This window comes from Rhinatrema bivittatum, chromosome 1 (assembly GCF_901001135.1).
Source record: "Rhinatrema bivittatum chromosome 1, aRhiBiv1.1, whole genome shotgun sequence".
Classification (NCBI taxonomy): domain Eukaryota; kingdom Metazoa; phylum Chordata; class Amphibia; order Gymnophiona; family Rhinatrematidae; genus Rhinatrema; species Rhinatrema bivittatum.
Window position 1 is genome coordinate 711049721 of NC_042615.1, and position 13378 is coordinate 711063098.

A 13378-nucleotide genomic window follows, 5' to 3' on the forward strand; every position below is an offset into this window, starting at 1 on the left:
TACAAGAATTTTGCGTTATTCAGACCCAAAGGATCTGACAATCACGATGACTTGACCACTCTATCAGGATCCTCCATAATTTTGGTAGTAGGGATCCTTGATAGTCCTAAGAGACTGAAAAAGTGAGGAAGGATTAACTTCCTTTCCCTGACCAGAGAACCACAGGGAGAGAAAAAGAAAATTCCTCTTGATGATAGTATTTCTTTTCCTAAGCAACTTGTACAGAAATTGTGGCATCAGTTTTTACAGAAACACTTCAAGGACACAGATGTCATGAAACCGAAAGAGGTTCAGTCTCCAGCACCAGAACCAAAAATAATAGCTAAAATGGATAAACAAAAAGTTAACAAACAAGAGAATCCGGTGGAAATGGACTCTCATAATACCGACAAAGACAATGTTTCAAACTCGGATACTGATATCCCGCCAGAGGGATCGCCATCGGAGAAACCGGACTCTCCACCCCCAGATACTTCATATTCCATATTTATAGAAAAAATGGCGATTAAAGGCCCCTTTTCTTCAGAATCTACTGAACCTTCACAAGAGGACTTACCAGGTATCCTAAAGCACGTTCAGCCAAAACCAAAAGGCAGTACCTATCCATAAAATACTTGAGAATGTCCAGATAAAAGTGTGGACCACACCATATACTATCCCAGATGAATCAAAAGCAGCAGACTTGAAGTATGGGGTTCAGGACATCCCTGGATTCCAGATGAGCCAATTGCATTTGCTGATGTACCACCTATGTGGGATATGAGATTGATGAGACAATACAGGAAAGAAGACATTCCAATCTTCTATGCTAATAGCAAGGATAGCATCACATCAATTACAGATGGTGCAATACATTTAACATCATGCAGAATATACAGAATGATTTTCAACATCTATTGAAAGAAGACAGATAAAATACTCATATTGGATTACTGGAAGAAACCACAGGGCATCTGACGAGATCAGCCTACATTTTTGATTCAGCAGCTAGAACATCAGCAACGTCAACTGCAGCATGAAGAACTGCTTGGCTGAAATCATCAAGCATATGTTAAGATTTATTCGATAGAATTGCTGACATCCCTTGTCTAGGAGACAGTTTGTTTGGCCAGAAAGTGCAGGAAGCTGTAATAAAGATAAAAGACAATTGTACAGCAATGCAATCCATGTTAACACCTACCTTCTACCCATGCCAAATGAGAAGCAGGGTTCATCATTCAGAGGAAAAACCTTTAATTTTTATCAAAGGAAAAAATATCCATATTCACAAAACTACAGACAGAGGGGTTATCCTCAAACATATTTCTAACAATCGAAGGTGTCAACCTTCTCTAGGGGTAGGAAAAGAGGTAGATCCACACCCAAAACATCACACAATATGGGAAAGATATCACAGTCATTTTGACAACCCAAATCCAGATTCCAATAGGGGGAGAATAACTTTTTTCTTAGAGAAATGGAGGGCGATTACACAAGAATCTTGGGTACTATCTATCCCCCCTCTTTCCGCTCCTGCTCCATCCCCCACCCCCTGTTTTTTGTAATTTCCTCCTTTCTCAAGTTTATTGTAAACCGGCGTGATGTGCTTGCACGAACACCGGTATAGTAAAAGCTGTTAAATAAAATAAATAAATGAATATTGTAAAAAAAAAAAAAAGGATATTTTCTCAATTTTCAGAATTTGCTGAAGATGAACTAGTCACCAAGAATGAGTTTTTCTCAACACCATGCTCAACTGTTAGGAACAGAAATTCAAGATCTTCTAAAAAACAAAGCAATTCAATCGGTTTCCCTTACAGATCAGCATTGGGGGTTTTACTCCCAAAACTTTCTAATTCCTGTTTAGACCTTTGGGCTCTCAAATACATTCTGAGAGAAAAATTCAAAATGAATTCTTTAGGAACAGTACTTCCTTTCATACAAGGGGACTGGTTAACTTATTTGGAGCTAAAAGATGCTTATCTACACATTTCTATAAGGAAGAAGGTATTTGCGCTTCCAGTTTCAAAACCAACTATTTTAATACAGAGTACCGGTACTCCTTTTCAATCTTTTCACTGCTCCAAAAATTTTCACAAAATGTCTAGTAGTAGTGGCTGCATTTTGAGAAGAGAAGGCATATCTCTATTTCTTTAACACGACAATAGCTCATTGCGAGTTGATTGTACAATGGTGCTACATGAGATTTATCTCGTGTAATCACTCTTACAATCCCTAGGTTTTCTAAGAAATTGGGAAAAATCATCACTAGTCCCATCTCAATGGTTAGAATTTATAGGCGCAATTCTGGACCCCAGATCACAAAGAGCATTTCTACTGGCAAACAGGATAGACAGCAATAAAATCTGTTACCAACAAGAGACAGGTCTCAGCAGAACACTTCATGAAGATGAAGGCAATACATGAGAATATTACAATGGAAATTGTGCTCCCAATGGAATCAGAGCAGTGCAAGTAACTCAGTTTCTCAAGAGGGATCTTGCCAGGTGGTTTCAGAGGAGGAATCTGAACACAGAAAAACCTTTCAGACCAACTCATTCAACCAAGTTTTTGACAATAGATGCGTTGTTACAGGATTGGGGAGCTCATATGGAAAACGTATGCATGCAGGGTACCTGGTCAATTCAGGAGTCCAGACTGCACATAACTCTGTTGGAATTGAAAGCAATAAACAGGACGATAAAAGTATTTATTCATTTAAAACAAAAAAAAAAGTGCACAATACAGGTAAACACAGACAACCAAGTAGGCATGTTTTATATGAACAAACAAGGTGGAACAGGTTCACTACTCCTGTGTGCAGAGGCATTCAGGTTATGGAGATCAGCCCTGAAGAATCTGATCACAATTACAGCAGTCTAAGTTTCAGGAAAACAGAATCAATTAGCAGACAATTTGAGCCGTCAATTCACACAACACGAACAGGAATTGAACACCAGGGTACTTCAAGACCTATTCAAGAAATGGGGCAGACCAACAATAGATCTATTTGCATCTCCACAAAACAACAAATTAGAGCTTTGCTGTTCAAGATTTCATTCAGAGGAAGCGATAGCATCAGATGCCTTTCTCCTGAGTTGGAGTCAGGAAAATCTTGACACTTTCTCTCCAATTCCATTAATTGCGAAAACATTACTCAAGATACAAGATGACACCTAACAGCCCCTGCATGGCCACATCAGGTGTGGTTCTCATTGCTACTACCTCTAGCAAACAACTTTCAGAGCTTCCGCTGATTCCCAATCTCCTCATTCAGAACTACAGTTCTTTGCTACATCCAAATCTCAGTACTCTCAGTCTAACATCATGGATAATTCTATGGGAGAAGTAGAAAATTACCCTAAAGAGGTTAAAGATATAATATACGCTTCCAGAAAGCCATCAACGTGGAATACCTATCAATTGAAATGGAACCATTTTTCCTCATAGTGTAAAGAAAGAGATTTGAATCATAAAAATACAGTGGAGGTGGAGATTCTTAGATATCTACTCAGTCTAAGGAGAAATTACTACTTACCTGATAATTTCCTTTTCTTTAATGAAGAAAGGTAGATCTACGACCAGTGGGTTATGCACCTCTGCCAGTAAAGGGAGATGGAGCAAAGCTGACATCACAATATATACACCCCTGCACTGACATCAACTCACAGTATTCTCTTCAAAAGCCCACTGTGGACAAACTAACAAAACTTGATTATTAACAGACAAACACTCTAGCACTCACTTAACAGGAAACCACTGAGCTCAGACAAGGCATGTAATAATACTAGTCTAGGGACTGGACTGAAAGTTACCAGCAGTCCCTGGAACACGCAGCCACACAGGAGGACAATAACACAACCATCCAGCAGCCGAGGGGTTCTTCATTTAAGAAAAGGAAATTATCAGGTAAGTAGTAATTTCTCCTTTCTTAGCATTCAGATAGGTGGATCCATGACCAGTGGGATGTACCAAAGCTACTCCCGAACAGGGCGGGAGGCTGCCCACGGTCCAATCAACACCGTACATGCAAAGGCTGCATCCTCCCAGGCCTGCACATCCAGGCGGGATTGCCTGAAAAAGTTTGGAGATTCTACGTGCAGAACAAATTGCCACAAGAAATACCGTTTTCAAGGTAAGTAACCGCAAGGAAAGGCTACGCAGTGGTCGAAAAGTGGGACCCACCAGAAAATCCTAAACCAAAGTAAGACACCACAAGGTCACCAGCAACCGTAGAGGTTGACGAAGGTGCTTCACCCCTTTTAAGAAACGCGCCACATCTGGATGAGCCGACAAGGATCCATCTTCCACTTGACCTCGGAAACAGGCGAGAGCTGCTACCTGTATCTTCAATGAATTAATGGCCAACTCTTTTCTCAATCCATCCTGCAAAAATTCTAAAATGAGCGGGATCTTAACCGAATGAGGATGAAACCGTTAATCCTCACACCAAGCTTCAAATACTCACCAAACCTGCATGTAGGCTAAGGAAGTGGAGAACTTTCTCATTTGTAGCAAAGTGGCAATCACCACAGTGGAATATCCACGCTTCAGCAACTGAGCCCTCTCTCAAGGGCCATACCGTAAGACAAAATTGAGTTGATTCTTCATGAAGAACAGGCCCCTGCCATAGAAGATCCCAGTGAACTGGTAATCAGATAGGAGAGTCCACCAGGAGCCTTTGTAAATCTGCATACCAGTCCCCAGTGCCAATTCTGGTGACACCAGAAGCACCATTCCTGTTGTGACTCTCGATCCTCTGAATCATTCTGCCCAACAAAGGCCATGGGGGAAAGGCAAATAGGAGCTTGCCTTCTGGTCACTCTCGCATGAGGCCACTGATGCCCAAGGACTTCTGATCTCCCCTGAGACTGAAGAAGCAAGGAACCTTTGCATGGTAGATGTCGCCAGCAGGTCTAGAAATGGGAGGCCCCAGTGGTCCACTATGAGTTGGAACGCCTCGTTTGACAATTCCCATTCTCCTGGGTCCAGACTCTGTCTGCTGAGAAAGTCGGCTCTTATATTTTCTTTTGTGGGAAGCTGAAACTTCCTGAAGATGCACTTCTGCCCATTCCACTGAAGATGCACTTCTGCCCATTCCATGAGATGGGCTATTTCCTGCAACATTTGCTGTCTCTTGGTTCCTCCCTGGAGACTGATGTAAGCCACTGTCGTTGCATTGTCTGACATTATCTGGACTGCTCGACCCTGCAATTGGTCGATGAATCATAGCATGCCAACCAGATGGCTTGGACTTCCAGCCGTTTGATGCTCCAGAGAGACTCTTCCGTACTCTAGCGCACTGTCAGCCGCTGATAGTGAGCCCCCCCCAACCCTGGAGGCTCACATCCGTGAGGAATACTACCCAGTCCAATGATCATAGGGAAACCCCTTTCCTTCAATGGTCACTTGCAACCATCATTGCAGTTGTATGCTGATCTCCACAGTAGGTGGTGCCGTATTGAATAGCCTTCATACTATGGACTCCAACGAGCCAGCAGAGTGTGATAAAAAGGCCCTTGCCCACAGAACCATCTCTAGGGTGGCAACCATCAACCTGAGCACCTGTAGATAAGACTACACTGTCGGGCGTATTGTTTCTGACAGTTTTTGAATTTCCACCATTTCCACCAGCTTCTGAATGTGGCCCTCCAGCAGGAACACCTGCCTTGCTTTGTGTCAAACTGAACACCAAGATACTCCAGTGTCTGGGATGGCTGTAGATTACTCTTGGCCAAGTTTACCACCCAACCTAATGCCTGTAGCAAGGAGATCACCTTGTGTGAGACCCAAAGGCTCTCTTCCAGACTCTTGGCCTGAATCAGCCAATCGTCTAAGTACAGGCGAACCAGAATGCCATCCTTTCTCAACACTGCTGCAACTACCAACATAACCTTGGAAAAGGTTATAGGCTCAGTGGCCAACCCAAAAGGCAACATTTGAAATAGATAATGTCACCCCAAAACAACAAAATGATGAAACCATTGATGCTCCAGACGAATGGGAATATGAAGGCACGCTTCAGACAAATCCAGAGACGTCAGAAACTCCCCTGGCTGTACTGCCATTATCACTGATCATAAGGTTTCCATACGAAAATGAGTCACCTGCAACTGATGATCGACTCCCTTGAGATCCAGAATGACGCGAAAGGTGCCCTCGTTCTTGGGCACAACAAAATAAATGGAATATTGGCCCGTATTTTCTTGTCACACACAGGAGCAAAAATTGCACTCAGCAACTATAGTTCAACAAATATAAGTGCAAAAATAGTCTTTTCTGGTCACAACTTTCATATAATATTTTCTTGTGACATGAGCACTGGAACTACACTCCACTGCTTGTCTCTTCTGCGGAGAGTTGTAGGGAGAGACCATGAAAACATCCTGAGGGACACTGAGAAACTCCAGAGCGTAGCCATCTCTTATCTCTAGAACCTAATGGTCTGATGTGATTTTGACCCACCTACGATAAAAAAGAAAGAGGCATCCCTCTATCTCCTGCTCCTGAGGATGGGTTAGCATACTTTCACTGAAAGGCTTGGGGGCTCCCATTACCCGGGTCTGCACCCATTCTGGGCTGCCTGGGCCAAAAGGACTGAGAACTACCCAAAGGCCGAGTCGTCTGAGAAGCCACTCTTCTGTAGGGTCGAAAGCGTCTGAAATCCCTAGCATAACCTCTCATGCTGAAGGAGCATGGCATCTGCTTCTTATCCTCTGGTAACCGAGGAACCTGGGCCTCAACCCACTTATTGGCCATTTTTCCAACTCACTCCCAAACAAGAGTGATCCTTTAAAAGGCAATTTTGTAAGATAAGACTTTGAAATTGTATAGGCCAACCAATTCCTGAGCTAAAGCTGATGCCTGGCCGCTATTACCAAACCCACCTCGCTGGCCGAAGCGTGGGCAAATCACAGCATGTGTCTGTTAAAAAGGAGGCTGCTGGTTCCATCACTGCCCTGGAATTTACACCAGACTCAACAACTTCCTGAGAGAGAAGTAAAAAAGTGTGAGCCACCAGTGAGCAACAAGAAGCTATCTGGAAATTCATTGCCATCGCTTCAAAGGCCTGCTTAAGGATGGCCTCACTTCTTCTATCTTGTGCATCCTTCAATGCCGCTTCCCCTTTTACGGTGATAGTTGTTCGCTTGGTCACGGCACATACAAGCACATTCACTTTTGTAAAGCGCAATTGTTCTCTCTCAGCTGGATCCAGGGGGTACAGCCCTTCCAAGGCTTGTGCCCCTTTAAAATTATCTTTCGGGGCACCCCATTCAAGATCAATCAATTCTTGAGTAGTTTCCATAATAGGAAAGAAACATAAGGCTTTACGCAAAGAAATCAAAATGGGATCTTTCTTTGGCTCAGACATGGAATCCGCCCCTGGTACCCCCAGCATATTCAATGTCTAGGAAATCAGAGCTGGTAACTCATCTCTATGAAAGAAATGCAACTTAGTTCTATACAGCTCCAGCCCCAGAGGAATTTCCACATTCTCCAGGGAGTAAGAATCGGCTTCATCATCCGTGCCCCTATCGGCGTGACCTGCAGCAGGTCTAGATGTACTCCGATGTTTACCCACAGCACCAGGTGCTTGGCAATCTGCAGCCTGTGATCCTGAACTGTTAAGATTGGCTAGGGCCTTCGACTGCACTTGAAGAAAGGACTGCAGTCCTTGAAAAAATTCCACCCAAGAAAAAGCAGAGGGGTCCTTGCCAAAACCAGGGGGCATCGATCCTGTGCCCACTGACCTACCCATGCTTATAAACCAGTTAGAGGAGCCCCAAATTCAGGTGAAAACTCTGGCAGCCTTTTTGCATTCCTTTATCAAGCAGGGAAGGACCAGATTTAGTATAATCAGATGGAGACAATTCTCTCTAAGCCTCCAAACAGTGTTGACACAAATTGGAGGGGGGGGGGGGTGTCAAGGCTGAGATGCCCGAATATGGCAAGCAGCACAAAGGATAAAGTGCTTAGGCTTCTTTGGCATTGGCAGCATACAGTTGTCAGTATGCTCCAACTGGCATCTGACAACTGTGCGCCCAGCTATGCTCATAAGTGCTTGAAAAAAATAGATGCTCAAAAATTAGGCACTTAAAATCTTGGCAACTAACACACCATTCAGGTAGATGCTCAAATGAGCATCTACTCAAGTGCTCACTTCATAATCAACTTGAGCACCCGCCTAGGCGTCCTTAAGCGCACTTCTGTGCGTCCACCTAGGTGCTCCTATGCGCACAACTGAGCGCCCAGGCAGGAGTCCCCATCTGTCCAACTGAGTGCCCGCTAAGTGCACAACTAGATGCAAAACTGGGCGCATAAGTGCAAACCAACGTGCCTGAAGAGGGCAGCCTTATGTGCAGAGATAAAGCGTGTGAACACTGCTGCGGCCTACAATGCAGTGAACAATCTAAGCCTTAGAGCAGGGCCTAGCCCAGAAGGCAGGAATGGACATCGGATTGGCGCGCCAAGCACGGAGACTAGAGAGGAGAGGAATCCATAAAATCAACTCCCCCTTACCTCTCTCTTTTTTTTTAAATTATTCTTTACCTGAGTTCAGGCTATCCCAGTCGAGTACAAATTCTATCTCCGGCTTCAGGGGGAGAGGGCATAGACCTTCACTGCAGTGCTCGGCTTCCTGCCCCCGCTTGCCTTTCAGCTGTTTTTTAATTTTTATTTTTTGCAGCTAAGTCCATGCCGGCAGAAACTAACTACCGGACCAAGGCACTCATCTGAGGGAGGGATCCAAAGATGATATCTCAAGAAACTGGACTGATGGAGGGACCATAAGGTATCACCTCAGGAGAGCGGGGCAATAAACTTCTTTTCTCCTCCTACAATAAAACCTTAAATGCAATCCCCAGTAGGGAGATACATGTCCGCCATCTGCTGGAGACAGAGAATACTGGCGGGATGATGTCAGTGCAGGGGTACATATACTGTGACATCAGCATTGCTCCATCTCCATCTGCTGGTATAGGTGTATAACTCACTGGTCGTGGAGCCACCTATCTGAAAGCTAAGAAATTCTGGTTTAAAAACTAATTCTATAAAGAATCATTTGAGTGCAATACCAGCTTACCATACACCATACAATAACAGATCAATTGTGTTACACCCGCATGTATTCAGATTTATGAAAAGCTTTTTTTAAATTAAACCCCCTTTGAAGGAACTGCTCCACAATGGGACTTAACTTTGGTGCTGTTGTGTCTAAGAAAACCTCCATTCTAACCTATCCAAGACAGCAACCTTCAATTCCTGACATGGAAGACATTGTTTTTAGTTTCAATAACATTTGCAAGAAGAATAAGCGAGTTGCAAGCAATGGTTGCTCACCAACCTTACATTGAATTTTATCCAGACAAAGTAATTCTAAGAACCAACCCACAGCTTCCGCTTAAGGTGGTATCATCTTTCCATATAAATTAGGCTTTTGAACTTCCAGTTTTTTACCGAGCCCTTCATAACACCGAGGGAACAATCTTGGCATCCCATTGGACTGTAAAAGATCATTGTTATTCTACGTACAAAGACTGTCAGAAAAGCTTCACAATTGTTTCTTATGCCTCAGAGACCTTAAGGAAAGTAGTGTCAAAACAGACCCTTTCAAAATGGATTACCAGATGTATCATGTTGTACTATCATCAACAATCTACATCCTTAAATTCAAAGATTATAGCTTGTATGTTAAGGGCAAAGGCAACTTCTTTGGCATATTTAAATGGTGTCAGCCCTTCTGAGATATGTAGAGTGGCCACTTGATCCTTGTTTGACACTTTTCTAAAGCATTATTGCATCTTTTCCAAAGGGGAATCTAATGATAATTTTAGGACAGCTATATGGAATAGCTCAGCTCGCTATCCTTTCTAAGGGAAAAAAGGGCTGAGCTTTATAGTCCCAGCATGTGGGGCTGTTTTGTGTGCATCCACAGAGAATTCAAAGTTGCACACCTGTGATTGGAGTTCTCTGTGGAGGGCAGCACAAAACACCCACATATTCCCTCCCCTCCTCCTGATAGTTGATATTTACTAAGTCTAATTTTTGATTCATCTTTATACTTCCTGAGGTACTTTGGTGGTAACTACGTGCTAGCAGTGCTGCGCATGCTCTGAAGTTTTCTTCTAGATTCTTTGGAGCTATAGAAGCGTGGATTGGTCTACTTTCAGCGCCGCCAGTGACGTCACCCAGCATGTGTGGCTGTTTTGTGCTGCTGTCCACGGAGAACTCCAGTCACAGGTATGCAACTTTGATGTATTTGTACAGTAAGGTGGGGCAGCCATCTGCCAGGCTGGGTGCCTCGGGTGCCCAGTTACTGGCGGCACCACGCATCCACGCTGGGGGGCCACCCTTGAGTTATCAAAAATTCGGTACAGCATATTCAAATTTCAACCCACTCTGGCTTTTATCTGATTTTAGATTTGTTATGAATTTTATTTTTTAATACACATCTTTATGTAAATTAAAATTCCTAAGTCAGTAATCTATAAAGAAATCCATGGAGAGAGAATACTGTAATCAGTAAAATATATTCTGATAATGCATATTAATTCACATTTTACAAGTATAACTATCAATTTTGCAGTTTGGCTTGATACTTTTAACAAAGGTGGCAATTTTTGCTGCCATGTGCAAGAATTCAAATTTAGTCAAATATGAGAAATAAATATGAAAAATAAAATATTTTCTGTGCCTAAATTACTATCAGTTTTGGGACTACTCAGTAAAGCAACAGAAGTTAAAATGACAATGTGCAAAAATGAATCTACTAAAATAGATATATTTACACATATATATGGTTTGTGGGCTAGTAATGTAAAGGCCCTTTATTAACCAAATCCTGTAATTACTTGAGCCAATTCAATGATAAATGTTTTGCACTACTGAGTATAAAACTTGGTCGAAATTCTTAGCCATGCCATTGCTGGAGTGATAAACAGAGTATTGCAGCAATTTAATATCATGCAATTTTAGTTTGGGTCACTAAAAGCCATGATGCATTTTATCTCGCAAAGGAATTGCAACTTGTCCGTCTAATCAAAGCAACCCTAGTGCAGAATGTATAGAAGACTGTGGGAAAGAAAACCAGAAAGTAAGCAACCTTGATTATAAAAAATTGAAGGCTCATCAATTCAAGGAACTCCATTCTAGTGTTTATTATAGGAGTCACATTTTGTAATAATATATTCTCGTTACAGCAAACCACCTTGTTGGCTCTCAGACTGTTTGTTATACAGATGAACCACTATCCTAGAGGCTGAACCTGATTGTTCCTGAAGTAAACTGGACAGCAAAAAGCTTAAGGAGCGTGAAGAAACAGATTAGGTTGTGAGGGAAAAAAAAAGTCTTTACAGTAACTAAATAAGAAGAAATCATTTAATACAAGCTATCCAGAAGTATAAAATATATGCTATTAAATTTATGGTGAGGAACTTTTACTCTCAGTGTTGAAGATGAAAAAGCTCAAGGCCACTAAGGCTGTAAACACGTTTTCTGAATGACAGCACATTGTAATCTACAATCCACGGCACTGTCTTTTATCTTAAAGCTGTAATATGATTGTTGAAGGGGCCATCAATCTTCAATTATTGATGGTGGTGTTGTTTACTTGTAGAGAAAAAGTACAAAGATGAAGTCAATCAAAGGTGAGGTATCTCTGAAAAGTTTAATTTCGACTTTACTATTTTCTTCTTTTGTTCGAAGCAAAGGTCATCCCTAACACATCGCAATTTCCACAGTATACAGAGGGATAGGCAGAATTTCCTTTACTAAATTACAGGACCAGATTCAATCAACAAGAAAATATCTCTGCTACGAAGCTCCAAACAATTTTCTAAAAATAATTAAGAAATTTTGCTATTTTAGTGCTGCTTTATTTATAAAGTAAAGTAAAACTGTCCTTGTTGATATACATTGTAGTAGTCAAATGTTTTCTGAAAAACATGGTATCCTTTAATTGTTGTCTTAATACTTGAACTTAATGAAAAGACAACATTATGCATCAGCAACTTTCAGCTGTTATTGATTTCAGAAGAAAATTGTTTACTTGTACACCAATAACACAAAAAATAAAGAACACAGTGCTTTGTTTGAAATCTGATTAAAGACCAAACTAGTTTATTTCCACCCAGTTGGTTAAGTGTGATGATTTTTTTTTTTCTTTTTAGAGACATCAGTTAATTAAAACTGCAATTAAGCTAACTGCTGCTAAATAAATTTTCCAAACAACACTCTGGTCATTGCTGAAAATAAGGAAAACTTTCTTCAGTTTGGATAACTTTGCCTTTGTTATTAAACACTTAATAAAAAGCTGAAATCCTTATAAATATACCGGTAATTACACTCTCCAAAGCAATTTGCTTTGTATGTTCTGTTTTTCATTCATGCATTCAATCTTGTAGCAAAAATGATCCTATCCATTGTTCTTGCTTTATTTTATTTTCTCTCTCTTTAATTCTTTAAGCACTCGCTGAAGCTCAGGTTACGATGGAATGATCTGTTTCCTCAGATAACTGGAAGGGAAGTTCAATGCATGAAAACCTGCCTACTTAGAAGCCTTGTAAAAACTCTTGCAGCTGTGTGACTATTTCTGCATCCACTGTTTCCATAAGAGCCTGGAAGCCTTGCTCTCCCAGCAATTCCTGTTGGGCCTTGAGTTTCTCATAGACAAACTGCTTAAGTGGCACAGTGTGTACTGGATCCTTCAGTGCAAGCTGTAAAAATATAGATAAAAGGATAACGTATTAGAAATAAAGCAAGATATTTCCCCACTGCACCTGTAATTTAGTAATGTATGTTAAAAACTTTCTTAGATTAATAATTTGCTTTAGCTTCCCTAGCTATTTATAATGAGACAAATGTTTACTATTCTAAACTCACCAATACTGAAATTGACTTCACCTATAGAACACTATAACTGACATGAATATGGAACTGCTGAGGAAATAACTTCAGTTCTTTAATGGGTGTCAGATGGCAGTTACCATATTTTAAAGATGTAAAGAAATAACAAAAAGCAAATGCATGCATTTATACCTACTAATCTGTGTGGGTACTTTTCATAGCCAAAGATATGCGCATAATTCTAAACCCCACCTCAATGCCAGCTCCTCATGCAGGTAAAAGTACACATATACAGGGAGGGCAATTTTCAAAAAAGCCCCTTTCTGTGGGTAAAGAACTATTTAACCTTTAGAGATAGCAGCCTGATGTTTAGGGAACAGCCTCACTAGTTTTGTTAGCATTTTAGATTATTACCAAGCTTAGTGGTAAAACACGAGGAGCCCGATATGTAAAACGGAACTTATCCAGCTAAGTGCTGGATGGAATATGTCTTACCACTAAGCTTGGTAATAATCTAAAGTGCTACCAAAACTAGTGAGGCTGTTGCTTAAACATT

At 41.4% G+C, this 13378-nt stretch overlaps 1 protein-coding gene across 1 annotated transcript in view; it reads right to left on the minus strand.

Moving 5' to 3' along the window:
• Positions 1–11110: 11110 nt before the first annotated feature.
• IPO11 (importin 11) overlaps positions 11111–13378 on the minus strand; it is a 1257051-nt gene continuing 1254783 nt past the window's right edge. Inside the window, exon 30 of the mRNA XM_029576426.1 lies at positions 11111–12692. Coding sequence (XP_029432286.1) covers positions 12528–12692 — 165 coding nt within the window. The 3' untranslated portion in view covers positions 11111–12527. The remainder of the gene's footprint in view (positions 12693–13378) is intronic.